This window comes from Acipenser ruthenus, chromosome 2 (assembly GCF_902713425.1).
Source record: "Acipenser ruthenus chromosome 2, fAciRut3.2 maternal haplotype, whole genome shotgun sequence".
Taxonomy (NCBI): Eukaryota; Metazoa; Chordata; class Actinopteri; order Acipenseriformes; family Acipenseridae; genus Acipenser; species Acipenser ruthenus.
The window spans coordinates 26,429,629-26,456,208 of NC_081190.1; the positions used below are offsets into that span (position 1 = coordinate 26,429,629).

Genomic DNA, 26,580 nt, shown 5'->3' on the forward strand with positions numbered 1-26,580 from the left:
ATCCTTGATGCTCATCTTGATAAATTCAAGGAGAACATGGGAGCGTACTCGGAGGAGCAAGGCGAGCGCTTCCACCAGGATATACTGGACTTTGAACCGCGCTACCAAGGACAGTATAACGAGAACATGATGGGAGACTACATTTGGGGGCTGATTCGTGAAAGTGATTTACAGTATAATCGTAAATCTCGAAAAACTACTCACTTCTAAATCTTTTGTAGTCATTTTTGTATTACTTTAGTATAAATACATGTTAATTTGGATTCATATGTTGTTTTTTTCTGACTTTATGTGAACGAAAAGACACACATTCGCCTGTTTTCTCATTGGAAATAGGTAAATTGTCACTGTCCTGGTCACAAAAGCAAAGTTTGTGGGGAATAATAGCCATTTGCTATACTTTTGAGGCATAAGCAATTAGGAAATAACACTTACTACCCAGGAACAAAAATTGTGTTACATAGTGTTATTAGTACCTATTAATTTTAGTTTAGTTTTAGTTTTTAGCTTTCACTTTACAAAATCTATGCTGTTTGTTGTTGATCACTCAGTTACTGCATATATTTTATTTTATTTTTTGTGCACAATTATACCACCATGAATAAAATGTTTGTTACTAGTGTCTTAGTTTGTATTGGAATAGGTTACCAAGCCATGTGATGCTGAATAATTGGGATACTTTGACACGTCTTGACAAAGTTTTGAGATCAACCAGCAAATGGACGAGCAACGATGAGCTGAAAGGCCTTCTCTCGTTTGTACATTTTCTTATGTTCTTAATTTAGCCTTTGAGAATCTAGAATTAAGACACTCGCAGCCTGATTTTCAGAAGGGGCACATTTAGAGCAAAAATAGAGGTTGCAGCACATTTTCACTACAGCTTTTTTTGCTCACTAATTATACGCCTCTATTTTCAAAAGGAGCAACGGGCTCGCCAAGCCCTTTGCGAGTAGTTTTTACGACCCCAGTAATTGAAACAGCAATTGATTTCAGGTACCTTAACAGGCTAATTAGTCACAAATAAATAGCCTTCCATTCCAAAAAGACTTCCATTCTACTGCCTAACACCGGGGAAGCGCACAGGGAGTCGCAAACAAAAAGAAAATTAATCCAAAAGAAAGGAAAAAAATAATTCCTAGCCACCCAAGTTGAGCTTTTGCTTGACAGTGTTGAACACCAATCTATTCTATTTGGCAAAAGGACTGGATCAGCTGCTAAACTGAAAATATGGACCGAAATAACCGAAAAGATAAATGCAACGTCTGCTATAAAAAGGTACACAAAGGAGGTCCAAAAAAGATTCTGGGACTTAAAACGCAGAACTAAGAAATAAATTGCTGCATAGAATCGACGTTGTAGGGGAACAGGTGGAGGACCATCGACTCCAGCACACTTTACAGCTTTGGAGTTGAAAATTCACCCCCTGATCAACGCAGTCACTGTATCGGGGATACACAATGGGGCCGATCTAATGGAATCCGAGGGGTCGAGAGACGAGTTGCCTAACACAGGTGAATATAAAAATTGTGTGTGTGTGTGTGTGTTAAAACCAGTGTAAAACATAATGTGTTCAGTAAATTATGTCAATTATATTCACAGGCAAAAGTAATGGATACTGGAACTTTTTACGGAAGAAAGCAAAGTTTTTTTTTATTGTAAATGTTTAAAACATGTTTATAGTTTTTACTGCCTTAACCACACAGCATTGCTTTGGAGCAACAAAATAGAGGGGGGTGGTAAAAATTAAAAAAATATAATAGCCTATATATATTTAGCTTCAGAAAGCCCTAAATAACAGGAAACAGAAGGGTTTTTGTTACAAACAAAAACTTGTGCAATAGAGGGCTAATACAATAATAGTACAAAATATTTACAGCACAAGAATCGGGGAAGGTGAACCAAGTGTTGATAGAGTGGTAAGCTAATACATAATAACGCATGTTCCAATAGCATATTGTGAGAATCTTTGAATCATACAGTATGCATATAGAGACTTATTTCATCAATATAAACACATGTATGTTATGTATTGATCTGTCCTCAGGGAATGGAAGGGTTTCTCCAGGGAGCGAGGACATGCCTCCCCGAAACAGGCAAATGTAATGGTGTCCTCGTCAGCCTGAGACCACGTGTGCTGAAACAGTGCAGTGTGGGGCACTACAGAGAAGTGCAGCAGTGTCTCCCTCTTCATCCCAGTCCTCTGAAAGCCAGGGTGAAGGTCCTCCTTTCCCTGCAACTCGTCGTCGCTGCACCAGAGCCCTGCACTACCACCGCTGCACCAGAGCCCTGCACTACCCCCGCTACACCAGAGCCCTGCACTACCCCCGCTGCACCAGAGCCCTGCACTACCCCCACTGCACCAGAGCCCTGCACTACCCCCGCTGCACCAGAGCCCTGCACTACCCCGCTGCACCAGAGCCCTGCACTACCCCCGCTGCACCAGAGCCCTGCACTACCCCCGTTGCACCAGAGCCCTGCACTACCCCGCTGCACCAGAGCCCTGCACTACCCCCGCTGCACCAGAGCCCTGCACTACCCCCGCTGCACCAGAGCCCTGCACTACCCCGCTGCACCAGAGCCCTGCACTACCCCCGCTGCACCAGAGCCCTGCACTACCCCCGTTGCACCAGAGCCCTGCACTACCCCGCTGCACCAGAGCCCTGCACTACCCCCGTTTCACCAGAGCTCTTCACTACCCCCGCTGCACCAGAGCCCTGCACTACCCCTGCTGCACCAGAGCCCTGCACTACCCCCGCTGCACCAGAGCCCTGCACTGCCACAACCTCTGCTCTAGAAACTGCCATCGAACACCAGCAGTATCCTTCTACATCCAAACGGGGTCGTCCCAGAGGCAAAGGCAAGGCACTTGCTTTGGCACAGCGGAGGACCAACAGGGAAAGGGAAGCCACCAAATGGTTAGAAGAACAGTACGTTACATGCTTGTAATACATTGAATCAATATTCTGTATTGTCAAAATAAAAACTGTTAAACACTAACGTTTGTTACATATCTGTGTTTAAATTATCATACTTACTACATAGTGAAGAATTCAAGGATGATCTGTTGACCTATCTGCCTTGCCTGTGGCACAGGGTTGTGTAGGATTTCATCATTGTCATCTGTGTCCCCTGGTAACATTTCCTCTCCGTGATCCAGAGCAAGCTCCAGACCACGCTGAGTGGCAATATTGTGCAGCATGCAACACACCACAATGATCTTGCATACCTTAGCAGGGTTATAATGTAGCTCACCAGTAGATTTATGTAGACATCTAAATCTGTTTTTCAGAATCCCAAAACACCTCTCAGTGATGTTTTGAGTAGAAATGTGAGCACTGTTGTGTTTTGTTTCTGGTTATGTGTCTGGATTTAAAATTGGGGTCATCAGCCATGGTTTTAATGGGTATGCGCTGTCACCTGCAAACATACATTTAGTAAGATATTTAAACAACTTCAAGTGCAATATGTTATTCAGAGGACACCCTGACCAATACAACTCATCTAAAAGCCAGCCTCCTCTTAGAAGCCCCTGTTCACATTTTCTAAATATAAACCACTGTTCTGTAGAATGAATGAATCGTGGCATCCGCCAGGTACTTGGCAACTACATCGATGATACAATGAGCATCACATACGAGCTGCACATTTATGGAATGATAGTGCTTTCTGTTTCGGAATGCAGGTTCATTATACGAATCTGGGCATAATGCAACATGTGTGCAATCTATGGCACCTAATACATTAGAGACGCCTGCCAGTTGATAGAAAGCATGTTTGGTATTATGTTGTTCTGCCTCACCTTTTGGGAATTTGATGTACTGTGTTGCTTTATGATATAGTGCATTTATGACATCAGTCAATATCTTTTACATTGATGATTGACTCATGCCCGATCTATCACCAGCTATCATCTGGATCGCTCCTGTCGCATTGAAATGTAGAGCTGCTGTAACCTTTACTGATACAGGTATTGCGTGACTTCAGGCTGTTGTCGATTCTAACTCACCGTTCAACATATCATACGCTGTTATTGTTCCGGTATCTAATATCTACGCAGAACCTGCATAGGAGTTAGATCTAAAAATGTTAGTCGCCGTCTTACTATCCTGGGATGAGGGTAAGGATGTCTTCTCCTCCCTTCTCTCTCTTGCTGCACTCTGAGACTCAGTAATGCTTCTATAGCCTCCATTGTTGAAAACAACTAACTTTGACAAAGGTTGCACCTTAAATACAGCACAGGAGGGTTCATGTCTTAATTAGCGACTGTATTTCGGTGTACTTAGTGGGCACGTCAGTGTTTTGCACCTTTTGAAAATAAGGTGTTATTTGCAAAATAGAACCAATTAGCAATTTCAATTGCTTAACAAGCTGTAATGCGAGTGTATTTTCAAAAAGCTCAAAGCTTAAAATTCTATTGCTCTACTGACTTTTACAACTTTTGAAAATTCAGTTTGACACCTTTCTGGTGTCGCAAAAGTGTTGTCCGACCTGTTTTTCCCTTTGCCCCTTCTGAAAATCGGGCTGTTATTGTTCACTTCATATGGTGTCCCTCCCTTCCTTCCAGTTGTTGCCAGAATCTTTACAAAATGTTTGGGCAATATTGTTTTGATAAGTGTAATAGCTAGACAGCTTTTTCTGCTTGGAAACTCCCCTATTACATACTTCACTGCTTATAAATTGTGTCTCCCTGAGGGAGTTTCAATACAGGATCTGATTTTATTCAGAGAGACCACTTGATTTCATCAGTACAGTCGCTCAAAGTTTGGTCAGGTCAGGATAATTTGTTTTTGGTTTTAATATTGTGTCATTTAAATGCCATAAGGCAAACTTCATGACTGACTGACTGACTGACTGACTATCTAATCATGTGGATGTGCTGTTTACCCCGTTTTTTCACAATCTTCTGCGGGAGCCTGCAAAAGTACTTTCTGAAAACATCAGTGTAGTATTAATAAAACTCTGCAATTCACACTCTCAAGCCTCGAGTTGTGTGTCATGTAACATTAACAGTTGGTTTCACATACCCTGATTAGCAATAATCCTGGACTACCTTACATTTGTTTGTATCAGGTATTTCAGATTTGGTGTTTATAAAACCAGCCAAAAAGACTTATTTTAGAAGTAATACAATTTAAATGTAGTAAATAGATTTGTTTACCTTTCCAGGTACATTTTAATTTAATTTCAAACATGTGCATTTCTTAGTGTGCCTTGCACACCAGGTTTGTAATTGTCTTACCCCAGTGATGCATTGATTTTGGAATCTTAATTATTTACTGTAGATTTGTTCTGATTTTGTGTTTTAAAAATAGAAAACTGATTTGGTTTTGGGGTGCAATGGCCCTGTTAGGAAAAAGCTGCTTCAATACAGTACATTGGTTAGAATAGTTCCTGCCAGCACTGTGCCCACACCTTTCAGTCCTCCTTTTAATTTTATAATATAATAATTCTTAAATTTACAATATTTACCTTAATAAATTGGACTTTCTAAAAATGGAATGGTGACCTCCAGCTCACAAGGTTTAGCAAAACATTCTCCCTATTTTAGAGACCCCTAGTGTTCTTCTTTGAAATGGGCAGATCAGTTCTGTGGCACCAGGTTTGCTTACACTATTTCTAAAAGCATTCTCCTTTGTGTAAGCCAATACTCAAAGTGTGTCTATAGTGAGTACTTATTTGATTTCGAAACCTGGGACCATGTTGGAGAGACTGGATCCAAGGATTGGATATTTGTCTACGGTAAATGGTGCAATTTATGACAACACATTTTTCATTTATGCTTTCTTTTAAATTTAATAGAAAAAAAAAATTCTGTCTGAGAATTGTTTTTTCAAGTGGCTCCTGAATGGTATTCAGCAGAGCTATTGTATTAAAACGTTCTTAGTACAGCTGTGTCCTTAGCTGTACAGTTTATGCATGAGGATTAGCATGAAATAACATTAAATCAGGATTTCACAAGAGCTGCTACTAGATGCAGCAATTTGAAAGCCTACATTTTAGTGTCTCAATCATGATAAAATGACTACAGCTTTGATGTTGATAAGTGTAATTTAATGGTTATAAGAAATTGCAAAATCAGTTCTGACAAAAAATAAAGACTAGATTAATGCCAGTAAAATGTCAAGGTCACCTTACAGTTACAAAGTATCTGATCTGAGTTTGGCATTGCAATCCACTCACAGGCTGGTGGATAACCTGAACTCTCTTCCTGTCATGGTGTGTGTGTGAATACAGTGGAACCTGTCACATCTGATTTCATTGGTTCCAGGGGTCCATCAGATATGTAAAAATGTTGCATCTCAGAGGGGAGCGTTATACTACATTGTAGTTGCTTTATTAACATCGTGGCATTAGAAATTAACAATGTGTACTATAGAAAGAATATGTGAAAATGGTTGCAAAACAAAGCATGTATACACTATTTAGCAATTTACAAAACAGTATTCCAAAAACGGTTCTTACCATTCTTTCTCAGTCATGAGAAAGCAATAATTTTTTTTTTTTTGCACCGTAAGTGTGTGTTAACCCAAGACAGAAATAGTGTTTAACACAACAACAACAAAAGCGGACACACATACACAAACTGGCTATGGAGTTTGACGATAAATAAAATAAAATAAATAAATCATAATAATTAACAAATTTAACAGTACAGTTATTTTTATTTTCTTTTATTGAACATATTTGATTGATTTTTCAAAAAATATGCAACGGAATCCGTTCTGCCCTGTGTGATTCTAGAGGTCTTCAGACCAGAGCATGAAAAAGGATATTGCATCACATGACACTCTCATTGCCTTTGGCATACAATAAAGAAAGAATTGGTTAAATGTGTTTGGGGGAAAAAAAGGTTAATTAACTGCGCCAACCTTGTAGAAATCACTCGAGCAAAAGACAAACATTCTGGCTGACGTTTTTTATTTTAACGATTCACAGTCATAAAAATGTAAAGCCTTTTGAGCAATTATTGCATCATTATTTAATGAGTTCTTGCATACTCATGTTACTGATGTACTGCCATCTGCAAAATGTATTATTTATAAACAACTGCTTAGTGTGCATTCCAACCAGAGCTTCCAACATTTTATTTATATAGCGAGTGTCCGGTATTACACCCAATTGAAGCTTTGGTACACCGTATAGAGCAGTTCCTGGATAAATTAAAATGTGACATGCAGCATAGGTGTAGTATCTGAAAAATGCTGATCTCATCTTAAAAAGGTAATTTTAACATATGTAATTCCCATACTAAAATGTGTCATTTCCTTTTCTATGTTTTAGGGTAGTTTTTGTTTTTGTTATAAAGGAATATTTTTCTTGCCTTGCTTACTGGCATCTGGTAGAATTCTGGCAGTCGTACGTGGAACTTTATTATTCAATCTGGGCCTTCTTAAACTTCTGTGTCACTGCACTAGCTTACCATGCATAGAAATGTTGTTTTTGTGAGTATTCTCAGTGTAGGGCTAACTGAGCCTCAATACAATGCAGTATGTATTATTGCATTTTTTGTTCCTGTAATTTACATAGTCAGAGCATTGCAATTGACTCGAAACACATTTTTATATTGCTACATGCATGAAACCAGGTACACAGATGCAATGGAATTTAAAAATGTAGAAAATAGGAGATAATGATCTGTTCAGTATTTCTGAGACCGATGTCTAGTATTTTGTTCATAACCAATTGTAAAGCACGTCCCCTGTAACCAAAAAGCAAACCACGTCTGGCAGTCAGTGTGTTAAATTAAAATACGTTACAATCCAGGCTACAGTATGATGCTTGGGAAATGTTTTCCAGACATGGATATTCCCAGTGGAACAAGCAACGTTTACTCTTTACTTGTCTGTAGGGGTATTGGTCTCGAATTGAGCAAAACAAAATATTTTGGGGGGCTTTTCATTTAACATCTGCTTAAATTTATCCTTGGCATGACTTACCTTTCAAGTAAACAAATCTGGGTTGATGAGGTCAGAAGAATAAAATGTAAAATTTAAATGCTTCTTGGAAAGAGTGGCTATTTGGAGATAGTCCCTTCTCTTTACAAAGGTTATGGAGTTGGCAATTTCAACACACAAAATATATCCATAGAATAAACACACATATGTGCCTTCTTAGATAAAGGATATCTGATTAGGTCTCTTGGACATTTATTTCACAAGGAAGATAAATGTTTTATTGATGTCATTTGTTCACAGAGAAATTCTATAATCCTGTAAGCCTTACTATTACTGGATTAGTGTGTCTTTGTCATTTATTGTGAAAGCTAGTGCTGAATATGCAGAATGGTCACTAATAACATAGTAATTACTCATTATCTGGAGAGTGTCATGTAACTGAAGCAAAACACCGGGGGGGGGGGGGGGGGGGCTGGAGCAAGTGAAAGTGAAATATAGTGTATACACTAAAAACACCTTGCTGACTGTTTCTGTCATGGAATAAGTTATATATTGGCAGTCCTTGTGAAGAAAGTGCCTTGCACTCCAAAATGTGTTGAATTCAAAGCCATAGGCTTAAGAGAAAATACATTGATGGAGTAAAATGGATCTAGATGTTTTCATGCTAAAGAATCACTGACTGTTTCTAGGCTTTTGCTGGGAGAAAATGATTTGAGTTGTTTTGAAAATGAAGGACAATAGATACAATCTTCTTGATCATCCCATTTTCTATGTGAAAGAAGTCACTTTTACAGAATAGTTTTACGTGGCAGAAGCCAAGTAAATCAGCGATGAAAGTCTCCTTTCAGTTTCTGGCACATTAATCATTTGACTGCATTGTTTTATTATCCACTTCCGGGGATGCATATCTCCAGGCACTTGGATACAGTGGAGGTGACTGTACTTCTCAGCTTCACACTTTGACATATACATCTTCTGATCCAATTGTGATGAAACCTTCTAACATTTGTATTACCCATAGTATCAGAATACAGGGTGTGTGGAGGCGGTCCAGCTGCCTGTGTGCCACGTTTTACATTTTTAGTGAACTGCTTATCCAGTTATGATGACATTTGCTAACGACATTGTTAAGCAACAGTGTCACTGCAATACATCAAATACTCCTTTTCTACTGATGTCTACACAATTAATTCATTATTATCGCTCTTAACGTTGAAATGACTTCCCATCAAAGGTTTCAAGCCAACTTCATGTTAATGTAGGTTCAAATTTACATTTTCAAATCGAGTAGTTATAATCATGAGACAAGAAATGAATGTTGAAATATGTTGGCTTTGGCTCCCGAGTGGCACATCCAGTAAAAGCACTCGCTAGAGTGCAGGATGCACTCTATAGCCTGGATGTCGCCGGTTCGAGTCCAGGCTATTCCACAGCCGATCGTGGACGGGAGCTCCCAGGGGGCGGCACTCAATTGGCCAAGCGTCGTCCGGGGGGAGGGAGGGTTAGGTCAGCCAAGGTGTCCTCTGCTCACCGCGCACCAGCGACCCCTGTAGTCTGGCCGGGCGCCTGCGGGCTTGCCTGTAAGCTGACCAGAGCTGCATTGTCCTCCGACGCTGTAGCTCAGAGGCGGCTGCACCGTGAGTCTGCAGAGTGTAAAGAAGTGGGCGGCTGACGGCACACGCTTCGGAGGACAGCGTGTGTTCATCTTCGCCCCTCCTGAGTCAGCGCAGGGGTGGTAGCGATGAGCTGAGCCTAAAAATAATTGGGCATTTCAAATTGGGGAGAAAATAAAAAAAACTAATTGGCAATGACTAAATTTTTAAAAAATAAATAAATAAATAAATTTAAAAAAAGAAAATAAATATGTTGGCTTATGTTTTTACTTTTACACAGGAAGATTGCTTTTGATTCAGTTATAGCATGATTTCACGCACCACCACATACGTTTCTATAGATTTATGTATGCAGTGGCAGTTTTCACTATATACAGTGGTTCCCATAAGTATTAACAACCTCTATTAATTGTATTATTATTATTCTGAGTAGTGTTTATATTTACGGCTTCTGTTCGGTTTTTATTCATTTCATTTTTGGGTGCTTATTTTTTTTTTTAGCTATTTTTGAGTTAAATTGAAATGTTTTTGTTTTTTTTCGGGGCTTGACAGTACTTGCAATCCTTATGGTCACGGGCATTTTCTTCTAGGGTTTTGTGTTTGGGTATTTCGCCACAGTTTGCAGTTCTGTTTAAAATTCTGCAAGCATGTAAATACTACCTATAGTACTGTAATATAGCTTTAAATCTCACGAGCAAGAACATCTTGTATTTAAATCTCGCAAGCGTGTTATAATCCTCCAATAGAAATGTCGGAATATGCTGCCACTCAGTAGTTGGGGTGGGTTTAAAGTATTCAGAACAAATCAATGTGAGATACAAGTCAGGAAGGAGGGACATTGTCCAACTGCATTGGGAATTTGTGTCCGGGGGGGGGGGGGCAACTTTTTTTATCGGTTAAAACCGAAACTCAGAACTATTTTATATAGCACATTTTAACATTGGGGTGGAAACAAAATGTTCTTGGTGCATAGCCCAGTCTTATCTCCAGTTCCTAATGCAGGTATTTCTCTCCCTGTATCTCTCACACACATTTATAGTTTTACTGTCTTGTATTTGTATTGTCAACGGCTTGAAGCACTGAACCCACAGTGATGGTGTAGTTTCTTCACATGCCTTGTCCAGGGATCACTGAACTCAGTGACAAGGTCCTTGACATCTGGTGAAGTCAGACACAGGGATAAGGTACTGTAATCCAGTAACTCATATAATACTGATTTAGCTACAAGTACCCTTTCAAAGTGTAATTATATGGGAATATCATATTGAATGGATTTATCTCCAGTGGTGAGTAAAACCAATATCTCACTTGTGGGTTTGCAAAGGTACAGTGCCACTGTATTTCTACTGTGAGTCTTTCCACAGTTTCATTGTTGAATTAGGAATGAATGGAATTAGAGTGGTTGTTTTGATTTTGATATCCCACATAGATTTTCTAAATGAGGAACTATGCAAAGTTTGTCTAAAAACTTTAAAAGCTCAATTTGACACTTATTGAGTTTACATTAATAATGTAACGTTGTGAACTTTTACATCATTTAGAGCTGTTTAGTATAAGGTATTCAATTATCCCACTTGGATTTAGAAACCTTGTCTTAATTGTGGAGCAGTATTGTTGATTTGGCTCATATAGCCCCATTTTAATTAGAAGAAAGTTCATTGCAATCAATTTTAATTTCCGAATGAATCTCAATTGATCCATCTAAACCATCAGAGAACTACATCATTAATCAACCCAGTGTGTCTAAACAATTAACTATATTCTGTTTGGATTTAGTACATGCATTTTACTGCACTGATGTTGAAAAACATGAATATGTAATGCAGAAGAGAACATTCCGATGTAATAATGACTGCAGCTTGCACCCTTGTATGTTGAAATGTCTTGGTAATTGTTGTTCATGTGCAGGTTGGGAGCATTCACGTGATGTAAAACAGTTAATCATCTGCTGTACTTTCACATAATTGTATTTGGAAAACGCCTTTGACATTTGTGTTTCTCTCTCTCTCTGGGAAAACTTCTGCAGATTTCATTTTAGACAGGCAAATGCATAACATTATCTTGTAACAAAGGTTGTAATTTGACAGCCTGTTTCTTTTCAATTAACTACAGTAGACCAGTAAATCAATTATTTGAAGTAATTAGAACCCGGAAATGTCAGTGGAAATGTCTTTGAAAGCAAGTTGATGAAAAAAACAAAACCCCCTAAAGTGTTTCTGGCTGATGAGGTTCCATGGCAGTTTAAGGTCATTTCATTTCCTGTAACTGGGGTTCTAATCAGGTTGACTATGACGGCACCCAGAGTGGAACATTCTTTTTCTAGAATGTTGATGTCATCATACCATCATTGTACTTAAGTTTTCTACATTTTTGGTTAATGCGGAAGGGGGCAATTCAGTGCCAATTTGGTATGATGAACATTGTTCCATGGGTCAAAATGCATCAAATTCAAGGGACAAATTGAACAATCAGCATCTTCCTGAGCTATAAATACAATTTTTGATCTCCTGTAATCCCATTGCAAGTCTTGTGTTAAGAAATGCTTATTGCACAACTTCAGAACAAATAATGCAGGGCCAATGAATAGAAAATAAATGTAAAAATGCCAACCAACAAAAGGGCACAGAGCTAAAGCAGTGCTTCCCCACAGTGGTACATTAAGAATTTCTGAATAGTCTCAAAACAGGTTTCTCTGTTTATACTGTACATTTTTTACACACATACAGTACAAATGCAATATACAACAAATGACTGAAATCTCAGCAACATGTTGAGCTCTTTGTTTAGATCAATCAATAAACTCTTAGCCAGTCGTTTTTTATTTGAAGTTAATAATCGTACATGTTTTACCAGACGCTTCTTTAGGAAGTTCATGTTAGTGTAACGATTATCATAGTCACAATGCTGAGTAACCAAAAAACAAAGCTCATATTAACTTACATACCAGTAGTTATAAAAAAACACTTAATTTAATTAGTAGTAGCAGTAGCATGTTGGCACAACTTTAGCACAGCACATTAAGGAATCACTTTTATGTGATGAGGGAATCTTAATAGAAACATTTAGAAATGAATTACATTTAACCATCCTTGGAGATATATAAAAAAAAAAACAGATGACCAGTAGAACAGTCCAGTTAGAGCTGTTGTAATCCCAGATGGCCACAATTAGGTAAGCATGTTGCAATGCATGTTCAATGGTACATTTTTATGATGTATGGCATAAGAAATATTAGCCTTAATTACTATGAAGTAATTAAGGCTATGGCATGAAGTTTGTTGTAAACCCTCAAAATAAATAAGTACAGGGTCAAGGGAGTTTTTTTCCAGGAATAATATCATGGCCATCAAAGTGTGCTACCTCTATTTTCTTTGTAAATGTAGCCGATATGTGTTGCCATTGTAGTGAACCGATGAATTAAGTTATATAAAAATAATATAGAATTACCTCTGATAATCCTTTCCGATACTGGAGCCAGTAGAGCTCACATTGGTCTCTGAACCTGAAGACTATAGTTTTAAGGAAACTACTTTTTCTAGTAAACATTTGCAATTTCACTACACCAACAATTATGTTCAGAATGCCTTTGAAGGCACTTTATTGATTATACTGTTGTTACTTGAAATGTGAAAGCCTTCAGAGATGCAACATTTAACTCACAAGCATCTGAAAAAGAAAAATAGTTTCTCAGTGCATTATAAATTGTATGTTGTACACATGTTGTTACAACAGAATGTGCTACTCAATATAAGATGCATGTAAACTGTACCCAGTGTACTTCACATCAGACCCATTTTATAAGTGTACTGTACACACAGCAAATCATTGGAAGACTATTGTATGTCAACCACTATGCCACCCCATGCACAGATTTGTATTGTGCAATTTCAGAGACTATTAGAGATGGCAAGACTCTTGATTGTAAAGGGTACCTGTTTATAAGAGTCGTGTTTGTTTAAATGTCCGTAGCATTCTGTAAAAGGTCATGATTAATATAGATAGAAAGCACAAAATAGATAAAGCTGTTCTATCTCTGGGAAACGCATAAAGCAGGGAGTGGAAAGTTGTATGTAATGCCCTTCTAAAATTAAGTGTTATTCTTACAGTTTTATAGAGAGGGCCTGACTGTTTCTTTTAAACATGGTGTCTATTCACATTATAAGTATTAAAATACTGGAAATCTTTCATTGGCAGGTCCTGCTCTGTATTAAATATTATCAAAAGAATAATTCTCATCCATTTTGCTTGTCTGAGGAGTACAAAATTGAAAGAATACAAAATGTATACATAACTGACACTCACTCTCCATGTCTCTATATATGGTTTCCTGCTTGTTTGGTGTTTTTTTGCACGATATGTTCTGGGAGTGCATCAGCCAATTGATGCAATAGGGCCCAGTCCAAAGCAAAGAGATTGTGGACTTGCTGTTTTGAGGATAGTACCAACAATGAGTTATAACATAAAACTATATCCTTTTCTGTGCATTTTCCACCATATAACTTAAACAGTTATTGTAAGTTGTCTGGTGTCCCTTAAAACCAGTCCTACAGCCCTAGGTTATTTTCTGCATGTGACAGGGCGAGGAGCCCTGCACATGAAAAGGGGGCAGGGCAAAGCCCTGCCATAAATGTATTTGTTTAGTTTAGTTTTGTTATTTAAAAACAAATGTATTTGTTTATTTTAGAATGGGGTACCCCTCCGCCCCTGTGCAATTTATTATTTTGTATTTGTTTTGTTATTATTCTTCATGGCTGACAGCTCCCCTTTTTGGGGCTCCAGCCACACGATTTCCGGCAGTGAAAGTGCTGCTGGGGGAGCTGGTCTGCTGACCTACCCCCTCCCCCTTCTTCATGGCTAGAAGCTCCCCTCTGTGGGGCTTTCCATCCTCCACTGCTCCTGTTCGGCTGCCCTTTCCGGGGGTCCAAATGGAGTTGGAACCCGGGACGACCACCTCTTATGCTTTTGCTGCCGCTTTTGCTGCTTTTTGCAGCTCTTCCTTCCCATTTTCAATAATTCAGAAGGAGAAAAAAATAAATAAATAAAAAATAAGCACCTGCAGTAACTCCTCTGGCCTGGGTCCTGGAGGCGCTGCGATCCCACGCAGGACACCACGTGTGACAGGGTTGGTCGATTTGTCAGGTCAGGCTGGGCAATCGCTTTCACTGTTCAGAGGAGAGAACGAGAGCAAGAGCAAGCAGAGTGTATTTAAAAATACAGGATCAGTGAAAGCGATTGCCCAGCCTGAGTTTTTTTTTGTGTGTTTTATTTGTTTCGAGATTTGTTTTTGTTTGAATATTTGTTTTGCTCTGTGAGCAGTGTTTTTGTTAAAATATTTTATTTATTTTTGTGTTTAACAATAAACGGCACCGCAGCGTCTTTCCCACCGCAGTATTTTTGTTTGTTTCCTTCCTGCGTTCTGGCCTGAAGTCACCACATCGGCCAACCCTGTCACACTGCTATAAAGATGTAAACAAAGATCTTGTATTTCTGACAGTGGAGGCTTTTATCATGCATTTCATGAAAAGGGTAAAGCTAGGAATTCCAAACAATCAAATCCACCTACTTAAAGAGATCAGACTTATTTACAGTAGCTGTCTTGGCTGGACCACAATACAGTAATCAATAAAAACATTAAGTTAGTCTCAGTGGAGATGGCTCAATGTCCTAAGCCCATCACATTGTATAGAAGTAATCCTTATGGTTTTAATAGAGATTTGAAGTCTTGATCATTTTAGGGACTGGTGGATTCATCTGTATTAGTGTAGTAGTATTAGTAATCTATATCTTTTATACAGCTCTGTTCTATATCCCAGGTACAGTATAACACCAACTTTTGTTCGAGTTGGAGAAATTTGGAACTACCAAAGGAGGAGTCAGAAAACGCACAAACTGATGGTTAGGTTCCAACTGCTTTTGGAGTCGTATTTCAGATGGTATTTTAGTTTAAAAATGATTCAACAGTATTTATTTTTCAAACCAGACTTTTAAGTGATCTATCTTCATTTGAAGTCCTGGTTCATGCTACAGTACATGCAACACAAACATCAGACTGTGGAGAACACAATCTGTCATCGTGCAAAATATGCACATATTTATGCTAGAATTCCAAGAGACTAATTTTAACATTCTGTGCTGGCTGAAAGGGTCCACTTAAAAAAGAAAAGCAGAGTTTTTCTTTGTAGGTTATTTAAGTTCAGTTCCTTTAAAAATGAAAATTGCTGGATTAGTGTTTCATTTGAGTGTTAAGAATATTAATATGGCAACACAGAAACCTCCTTGAACTAGCGCTTTAGCACCAATGCCTTGAAACAGTATGGAGAGCTGCAAGGTTTCCTGTGGGTGAGAACAAGGCTGCAGTAAGGAAAGCCACAATGGTTAACTCGGGTCATCATAAATAAACAAGCAAACAGGAAAACTAACATCCAGTTAGGAATGCTTGTGATGTCACTCTTTTTTCTTTTACTTTGGGCTGTTTTGGTGGAAGAGACCAAAGTTACAGAATACTGAATCACCCTTGCTGTGAGTGAATTCTGTGGAGGTTTTACAGTGTGTTTTTTCCTCTTTTTCCAAAGCATCTTAGTTTTAATTCTGCATTCATTTTTCCTGCCTGGGTCGAGTTACTTTGTTTATTTCATTTTATTTCATTTTATTATTTTTTTTTTTTTTAGGGTGTTGTGTCTTTAATTAAAGTATGAAAAAGTAACCCATCCTCTCCAGCCCCCCTCTGCAGCTCAGAGAGAGAGAGAGAGAGAGCGAGAGAGAGAGACACACACACAGAGAGAGATAGAGCAAGGACGGGAGACACTCCATAGGATTGCTTGTATTGTAGAAGTAGCTTTGAACACAGGCGGAACAGCCACCCTCTTTCTTGTGAGGAAGGGAAAAACAATCAACGCTTTTGAGTGCACTGACTGTAGGACGTGTGACTTACCGGATAATTTATTTCAATCTCCCAGGAGGGACCTTGTTGTGGGGCAATCATCTGAAACAAGAGAAAATAAAGGTTCTGCAGCGAGATATACTGGTTGAGGCTGTGTGATTAACAACAGATTTCTTATAGTAAAGGTAAGGTTATTGATGTTTTTCATCTCTCCAAGAACTAGTGCAGAGCAACTCTAGTTCCTGTAGCACAGCATGAAATGAGGGCAAGCGCAGGCTTTGAGACAAAGAGGCCATTACTTTTGGGAACCACATCTTTAGAGAGTTTCTGTACAGGAACTGCAGTGTATTTTTGTAGTTTAAAAAGTCAAAGGTTCAAGTTTGTACGGGAATACGGGAAGAGTCTGGTTTTAGGAATCAGCAGGAAGAGGTGTGCTTTTTTGGAAGCTTGACTGCAGAAAATCCCAGCTGATGTCAGAAACATATATTTTTTTTATTAATATCCCTGAGAAAAGTAAGTGGCGTTACTGGAGTTTTGTTTTAAATGCCTTGGTAAAAGAATTAAATGTATAAAACAAATGGTGAAGAATCAAACTTCAGTCCTGGGAACTACTGTTACGTTACGCATTACAGTACCTCATGGTTAGCTTACAATACATTTAGGACATTTGACTAAAGTGATGCTAAGGATCTTTTTCTAATCCACTGGGAATATAATGACAAGCAAGGTATTAGATGTTGTTTTGAGGGAAGGTTTTCTGCTAATGTATAGGGCAGGGTCCTTCCCGAGGGCACTGGGCTTTTAACATAATTATAACTCTATGGGGGGAAAAAGGGTACTTAGCTCTAAGTATCATTTAAGTAACAGATAATGTAAAGGTAGAGAAACACCCTTGCGTTCATCATTATGTGTTACAGGTTATGGTCCAATAAAAGCATTTCTATTGTCGTTGCCTTTTAAAAACTGAGGAACTACTGTGGTAGTTGCTATACGTTTGCTGGTGTTACTTTAAAATGTGATTCAAATAAATGGCATACGAAAGTAGATTATGGTTCAGCATCAATTAGTGAAAATAATCTGGATGTTTTAGATCTCATCTTGTCTGGTGCCATCTGTCTTTGATTTGTAACAAAGCGTTTCTTGTTCAGAAGCTTCACAAGCAGTTTTCTTATCCATAAAAAGTTATGTAACTGAATGGCAATGGCATTTTGAAAACGTTTGTAAGGGAAGTACAGTAACTTGCCTAGGGTTGCATATAACCCGCTGGCTGAGGTATGAGTGAAAACAAAGACCTAGTGATAACCTGAATACTTCACTCAAGTCACTCTTAATATGAATTTAATGTTGTCTGTTTTGAGGGGATGTAGTCTTGAGGATGGCTGCATTGTAAAGCATTTCTAAATTCATTGCACTTCCAGTAGCACTGCATAATAACTGACATTTTAAATGGAATCCAAAAAGCCAACTCAACAGCAATCCGCATCTTCTCTTTTTTATTATGTTTGTTTATGGTGAGCAGTTACTTGACCTTCCAATATCTGAGTATTTCTGTATTGATTGTTGCATAATGTCTTGTTTTAGGTTGTCGTTTTGTAAGAATTATGTTGGCTAGTGTGGGTTGGTTCAAATAGTGAGTTTCTATCCTAGATTTATTGCCTCTTTAATTTATCACAATGTCAGCTCTGTTTGAGATTCTCAGTTGTTTCAGGTGAAGGGCCTGTCCTTATAGCCAAGAGGAAGATGGCATTGAACCAACTTTAAATAGTTCATGTTAAGAGTGCTACCAGTTTATCTTGTACAACAGGGAGGCCCTTTTTATTATTTATCTTCCGAGTTAATGCAAGTAGTGAATCTCTTGACATATTTAGTCTAGCGGTGGATAAGGTTAGTAAAATCTATTTCCTTTAGGAGAACATGTTAACGAAGTGAATAAACTGTATCTTTATTCAGTATGCAACATCCATTAACTGGGGAATCCAGTGGTTTGAAATGTCTCATTTGTCTTGGTAAAACCAAAGGCACACTTGAAGAGCTTAACATAAGATCAAAATCAAAACTGAGCATTCTATTTTTGTCAAATTAATATTTTAATACTAAAATATTTGACCAGCTGTAGGAAAATGTCTGCGTTGCCTAACACCCTAGACACACAAGGATACTGATGGTAATCTTGGAATTTCTTCTGTTATATTTGTAAAATGCTGTTTTTTTATTTTTTTTTTAAATCTGTCTTTTTAGGATTATAAAACCAAAAATAAATTCACTCATCTCAAATACGTGACAATAGTGTTGTTAACATTGGGTAAGCAGCTACAGTGACCTACACTATAGCAATGCTGAGGCAGTGAGAAATAGTGACAGAGCTAGAAAATTTGACAGCTGCAAGTCAGAAGTACTATGTTGGCATACAGTATGTGCTCCAAAGAATTCTGACTTTGGATCTTTTATTAAATTGAAAATCGGCAAGATAAATAAATTTGTGTTAATTGTTTTGTCTGTTACCTACATAAAGTGGGACCAGGTGTTTTTGTAGTAAATAGAAAAAAACACAGTTTTATTAATAAATGTGTAATTCATTTTTAAAAACTTAGTCACCCCTTTAAAATGTATTATTTTAAATTATTTAACCAAAGGCGACTGAAGTGATGTACACCTAATTTGCAGTGATATCCAGGAATACTGTAAAACTAAACATATTTATATAAACACCTGGCACTGCATGGTGTCATTCTAGCTGTTCAGCTTGGTATAGCACAGGGTTTGAATTTCAGCGCGGGATTGCGGGAATCGCACATTTTCCAAGCTGCTCCCGCATATCTGCAACCTACAGTGTGGGAAAATCCTGCAGAGATATTGTAAGACACCAAGCTACTGTATTTTTCACCCAATCTAGAATGCCATAGTGATGAAAGCACTATGAGCCGCATTCTTAGTAGTTCTGGTTAAAATAAATAAATAAATAAAAGTAGTGCTGGATATTTTAAGTTCTGCAAGACTTTATTCTGGCATACGTGGTTCTCGGCTGCTATCTTTAAGGATTATAGAAACTCTGTATACTGCAGTAAGTAAACAGTTTTGAAAAAAAGAAGAAAAACGATATTAAGTCTATCTGGGTGTTGTTTTGCAAGCGGTGACTTTCACTTTAACTCTTAAAACTCAGCTCCATTCATTTTGGGGTGCCAGGGCACCAAAGGTTACGCACATATTACTCAGGCACTGTAAAAGCCACCTACTTGGTTCATGGTTTGTTTAAAAGTACAGACTCGGGGCTTTCCAAAGACGTATGTGTGTGTATGCGGTACTCCTAGCCGGAACTACGATCGCCTGAAGTTAAGCCTCTCATCATGTGACAGAGTTCACAGGCTAGGTTTTGTTTTGAGCCCAGCTAGGACAGAATGGGGCAGTACTGTTGGAAAGCTTAGAAGCTCAGCCCCCCCCCCATATGTTAATTACATATTGAGGTGCAATGGTGGAGTGTTTTTTTTGTTTTGAGCCATCTATGATTTACAATTGTAACACAGCAGGGAGGGGGTTAATCCTCCCTGCATGAAAAAACATGTGCAAATGCACATTTGTTTTTATTTAAATTGTTTTACTTTATTGTTTAATTGAATTTATTAATTGTTTTATTATTAATTATCCCCTGCACCTGGTAATTATTGTTAAATTAGGTGCAGGGTATATAAAGAGAGCAGTCAGTCTGCTCAGGGCTGCTGAGTAGAAGGAGGCAGAAGAGGTGCTCTGCTTCCGAGCAGTCAACAGAAAAGTGTGGGTGTGCAGTGTAAACCTGTGTGGTTTGCTTGAAGCTTTTTGTATTACAGGTAAACGGCCTAGCTGTCCTGTGTTAGTTAGGTTCCTGTGTGTCTAGTTAGTGCTCGTATAGAGCTATGTGTTTATTTTGTGTTTTGATTTGTTTTGTTAATTAAAAATAGCGCATCAGCGCGTGAAAATCTATTTCCTGTGTCTGGGTCTAATTTTAAAGGGGCAACGAACCGTGAGTGGTGCCGCCCGGTTCACACAATATATATAGCATTGACCAAACATGATTATTTTGGAAAACCGTTTTTTTATTTACATATATTCTCATCTCTACCACATGTAGTGTGCCTGATCCTATTGCAACTTACATAATATGAAAGGACATTTTGTGGCCTTTCATTAGATATGTTACATGCATGCAGTACAAACTATCTAGTAGTTAAACATACATAAATGAAAACAGTGAAAAACAGGCGGAAATAGGGCTGAGTGTAAAAAGAAATGGCGCGCTGGATAAAAAGAAAAGCACCTTTTTCTTCTGCTGAATGCAAAAACTTCACATCAGGCAATGGCAAAAGCAATGGAGAGTGCTCTGTCTCACAGTAATGAACAGCTGTTAGGTCTCCTGAAAGCAGCTTATTTTAAAGCAACACCAGTGTGAATGATGATGCAGTAAAATATATATAGTTTTTTTTATATGCAAAAGTGCCTTTTCTTTTGCCATTCCTCTCTAAAATTTTGGAATCCCCCCATTGGCTGCAGCATAGGAGGGAAATCCCCCCCAGCACACAAATGAAATTCAAGCCCTGGAGCAGTTGGAAGCTGAGAAGCATGTGTGAATGGTTTTATTTATTGACTGTATCTGTAGAGCCAAAGTAATTTCCATCTTCTGTCATGTGTGGAATTGCTACAACCCTATAGTTTTTCTTTGTGGTATGTTACTGTTATTGAAAACAACATGGGTTGCAGTGCAATTAACAGTTGTTAAACAGTTGTTTCAAAACTGAGAATCACTTCCAAATCATTCTCGAAAGGTTTTGTGAACTGCAAACTTGATTCAATGAATTTAAATGAGCACTTAAAACAGCACTTACCAAAACATTGCTTAATGTTTTATGAATAGGGCCCATTGGCATAAGAGCAAAAGAAGAGCTCTGATTGGTCAGCATGAGAACTCTCAGTTGCCTGTTTATCCAGACTCGAGGCTCTTTTAGCAGCATTATGAGTAGCATTCATTTGTTTTATTAGTCAACAAGCTACATCGTAGCAGTTTGTTCAAAAGCAATTAATACCTAAAGTCTTAACTGGAAGCATCATAATACTTATTGATCCTAATCATCTCTTCTGTCTTGATCCTTTCAAACAGAGTTCAGGTTTATTAAGCCTATATTGTAGAAATTGCACCACAAATAAATAATTCACACATTAACCGAGAGGATGAGTGGGTTCCTGTGAATATCTGCAGGAAGTCTGGCATGCAGGACGTACTAAAAATAACACTGGGTTGTGTAAGTTTGGATGTTAACATTGAGAACTTGGCTTGTCATCTTCTGATAACAAAAGAAACAAATGGTAGTGTATTTAATACAGCTTTCCAAGCTAAATTTCCACCCTAGGATACTCGCACCCTCATTTGGAGCACACATTTGAGTCAACAGCAGCAGTTAGCTTTTTATTACAGTTTCACTTTTTGCCCTCCGATAAATGCAGAGCTGAATGACCCCTATTCTTTTGTTCATCGTGGTTTACAGATTGCTGTGGGTCATGTGCCTTAACTTTGTGTCTGCATGGTAACATAAACTGAATCGCTGCATTAGAACATACTTGTGAACTGCTGACGTTTTCTAAGCTGCCCTTGACAAATCTATGGTATTATTTGGCATGAACAGTTTTTAGTGTTTTTTTTCGAGTCGGGAAAGACAACACCAGTTAGATCGACATGATGTACAGCTATGGCCAAAAGTTTTGCATCATCCTATAGAATCAACTAATTTTGGTTCACAAGTCGAATGAAACCTGCTGAATAATGTTATATTAGCATATTAAATTACATACTACTTTGTAGTTTTCCATATTCTTAATGAAAAACTGAAAAATGACATTTTGAAATCCAACATAAAATACTGTACTACTATTATGGCTTCCGGTACACTTTTGCGATGTCATTTTGTAGTTTATTTTATTACATGCAGTTAAATAAAATAACAGGTTTCTAAATTATAGTCATATATTTATTTTTATTTAATTGTTTAAATTCTAAGATTTTAGGTGGTGCTAACCTTGTGGCCATATCTGTGCAGTTGATGAGAGATTTTGCAGTAAATGTGAGAGATTTTGCCTAAGTTGTTTACATTTTGTCTGGTAATGCAGTATAGCATAAAGTTTAATTAGGGGTCTCACAGCATGCAGTTCACTTGTGTAGTTAATTGTGCAGAAAGTATTAATGTCCTTTAATATGTCTTCTACTGTACATTAAGGTTTTATGAATGTTCTGATACTAATGTGGTGTTTTTCATATAATGTATATAGTGAAGAAATGTATCACAGCAATTGAAAGTGTTGAGTTTCACTAGTTGTGCTGTTTTAATTCCAGTGTTTACTGACCTTTACAACTACATATCGTATATGACATTAAAAGCCCAGATTCTTAAACTAGCTGCTAAAATTTAAATATGGTTAGTGGGGGTCAGGAGAGTTGAGGTTTGTAGAGGGGGGGAATGAAAGTGCTGTAATCCTCACTTCTATACAGGTATATTATTGTTTTGATTTATTGATTGATTTATTTATGTTTTTTTGTTATAGTTACATCTGGCAGCCCTGGCATCACTAAAAGGTGACATAGTGGAGCTGAATAAGAGACTGCAGCAAACCGAGAGGGAGCGAGACCTGCTGGAAAAGAGGTTGGGAAAAGCTCAGGTGAGTGTCAGGATCCAGAACTTAAGTCTGTGGTGCACAAGACTTGCAGACAAATAGTAATTTTGCTTTTGAAGAAACTTTACACACTGTACTATACAACAAGAACCTTTCATGCACACAGAACCAGTCTAAACTGCCTGTAGAATCCACATTCATGTAAATGAATATACTGCAGCCACTAAGCATGTCATGAACATAGCTATGAAACGTAGTAACAGCTAATCCGAAAACAAGAGTTTGTTGTGTTTCAGGAATGGTAATTATTATTATTATTATTATTATTATTATTATTTATTTATTTATTAGCCGACGCCCTTATCCAGGGTCACTTACAATTGTTACAAGATATCACATTATTTTTAGATACAATTACCCATTTATACAGTTGTTTTTTTTTACTGGAGCAATCTAGGTAAAGTACCTTGCTCAAGGGTACAGCAGCAGTGTCCCCCACCAGGGATTGAACCCACGACCCTCCGGTCAAGAGTCCAGAGCCCTAACCACTACTCCACAATGGGGGCAGTGTGTGATGCTGAAAAGATGGGTAGAGAAGAGAGAAAGAAACCAGTGTGAAGAGATGAGATACGCAGGAATATAAGGGAAAGGAAAGACTACTCACAGTAAAAGACTTGGCAGAAAGATGGAAAGTCTTGGACAGAAGGATATTGGAGGAGGATTAAGATTTGAAATTTGTTGTGTAGGAGTGTCTAACTGTACAACGATTCCACAAAACCCACTTACTCCAGTCACACAGGCCAGTTCACTCTCGGATGATAATATATACAGCACAGGGCAATGGAAAGTTCCTAATTCCCACTATGAATTTGTGTCATTCAGAGTAGCATTCCTCAGAAACAAGGGTCACCAATGTCAAAAGCAGTTGAAAGTTACAGAATAAAAGGGTTAAAATATTAATGAATCCTCTCTTGCAATTTTGTAATCCCTCAGCACTTTGCATTAAAGTACTAAAGGATGTAGCTGCAGCACTGTAGCAGCTTAAATACTGTAAGTCATACTACAGTAGGTTTAGCTGCATACTGTTAATTAGTTGGACATTCAATATTTTTTATTCTGTTGGGAACATGATTCATTTATTAAAAAAAAAAAAAAAAACATGCTCTTCCAGTTCTGGGTGAAAAAATGATTAGGTGTCCTCATTTAAGGCACTTGGTATGCAAAATCCCAAACTGGCTCATAAAATGAAACATTATCCTTCAGGAAGCTTGTGGATCATTGAGAGTGCGTAGTTACAGCTCACCAGGGGACACTCACAAGATCCGTAATAATACTAAATTACAATCTTCTCTGATTCCTAACGACATCGTTATGCATTTTACATCAACACTGATAAGTATTTACTAGATGTCACTCAGGCTATTTCTCAAATGTTGTATTTAATTGTATAACTTCGAGGTGGTAAATTAAAACAACTAGATCTCACCCTTTTGATTTTGTGCTGATTTATTTAATATTTATACAGTTTTATTGATTTTATTATGATAATTATAGAAATTTGAGTACTCATCAGCAAGTTGTGGGAACACACTTTGTTATTGTCTTGCCTACATCCTGTACACTGTAGTCAATGGAGAATCCTAGCTCAAGGGTTAGTTTGGCAATACATTAATCACAGAAATACCAAAACAAGGGTTAATGTGCTGTTCCATGCTTCCAAAAATCTTGGTTTTGGTTTTTATAACATCTGAAAACTGTCGACTGGTCATATATGTTGTCAAACGTATTCTTATGGAGTTTTGATATGTTGAGGCCTCAGAACTGCACCATGAACAGGTGTATTGAAGTGTGTTACAAGTGTAATGTAGTTTTATTGGGGCACAGTGTGAGCCACAGAGTAAGGGACTTCATTCTCATCTTTATTGATTTGGTTGGGTATTGGATATCGGTGAACAGAAAAGCATCATAAATTCTGAAATTACAGCATACTTGGAGCTTAAGAGGGAACTGTTTTATTTTATCAGAAAAGTCCATATCACCTAGCCAGTATCTTTATTACTGTTCTCTGTGAAGCGATTAACCAAAAGAAGTAATAAAGTTATCAATGATTTGTATGCTGCCTGATAGATGCTGGCTTTTTTTTTCTGCTCGAGCTAAATCATGGAACACTATGTCTGGATGAATGAAAATTGAGACATTGTCATTCACAATAGATAATTCATTTTGAATCTCTATATTGCATTGTACTTTAGATTTTTCTGAATTAGTGTGATATATTTTTGACTGAGTGTCAGATTTTACTTGTGTTATGAGCTATTAACTTATTTTGATAGATTCTGTGTTTGATTTGTACCAAACATTTGGCACCAAAATGTGCTGGCTGCATCAAATCCATTTTTACTGGAAACTGCTGAGACAGTCATTAATATCGCCTGCACCATGGTTTTAGCTTTACAGTCCCTGCATGTAAATGTGTCCCATTTTATAATATGGGATAGTAAGTAATATAGCAAAGTATGAGAAGTGTATATAGGAAAAATATGTTTCTGTTATGTAAAGGTTTATTCTTTAAGTGTGTCAGATGTACTTGGTTGTCAGCAGTAGTATTTACCTACATTGCCACCCCAAAGTGACATACCATCTGGAATTTGGGGCTCAGTTTCTACAGTTTACTGGGCCTTGGTGTTTTGTGGTTTCACATACAGTCTATATGCCCCTGTAAAAGGGGTGTGGGAATCGGCTGCAAGAGATTGAGAGAGATTGCCGTTGACACTCCGGCACAGGCGTCCAGGTTTTTTGTTTACAATATTTCCACAAGTCTGATTGCAGTGTCAGGTAGCCTCCATCAGAGCACCAACATTACCAGTAATACCTAGGACAGGGTTGTTGCTATCACATGGCTATACCAACAATGGTATAGCGCGCAGGCAGGTGTTCACAAACAAAGTGTAACAGAAATAATATATACGGAAATGCAAAACAAAAGCTGACGAAAACAGCAGCCGAGCGCTTCTCTCACTATAAAGGAGGTCCCGCTCCAGAAACCTTCTTCCTCACATGCACTTGTATACTTTTGTATGATTTAAAATCCCTCAAATTCCTATTCTTGAAATTTGTTGTTTTCCAGATCTACACACAGTGAAAATGAGCAGCTGACCCTGGTTAAAACACTCAGTCATGAGGGTTCACAGATGACACCTGTCTTATTAGGGAGGGGAGTCTAACCCCAGACCTGCCACATTTAACACAAACTTTCACATTTCAACAAACCTAATTTACCACATAAAAAAGAAACTAATAGTACTCTTTACATGTGCAAGGCCTTGGCACTGCCACAGCCCCCAACAGCTGCAATCAGATCAAATTGATTTTCTGCACCGGTGACCTTGGCTTGAATTGAACAAGCAAGCAGGAAAGGATTTCTACTGTGCCACTGTCATTCCTCTAAACAACAAGTATTTGCTGTTTTACTAAATATAGTAAAACAAAATAAGGCAGTAATGTTTATAAAAACAACTTGGACTTCAAATGAGAACCCTTAAGTTAACCGAGCAGTCTACTA

The 26,580-nt window shown here is 38.0% G+C and overlaps 1 protein-coding gene across 4 annotated transcripts in view; it reads left to right on the forward strand.

Moving 5' to 3' along the window:
• Positions 1 to 26,580, forward strand: part of LOC117424174 (colorectal mutant cancer protein) — a 140,947-nt gene that overhangs the window by 66,321 nt on the left and 48,046 nt on the right. For all 4 annotated transcript variants that reach the window (XM_058992786.1, XM_058992788.1, XM_058992790.1 and 1 more), the window contains one exon: positions 22,950 to 23,063. In XM_058992786.1, coding sequence (XP_058848769.1) covers positions 22,950 to 23,063 — 114 coding nt within the window. The remainder of the gene's footprint in view (positions 1 to 22,949; positions 23,064 to 26,580) is intronic.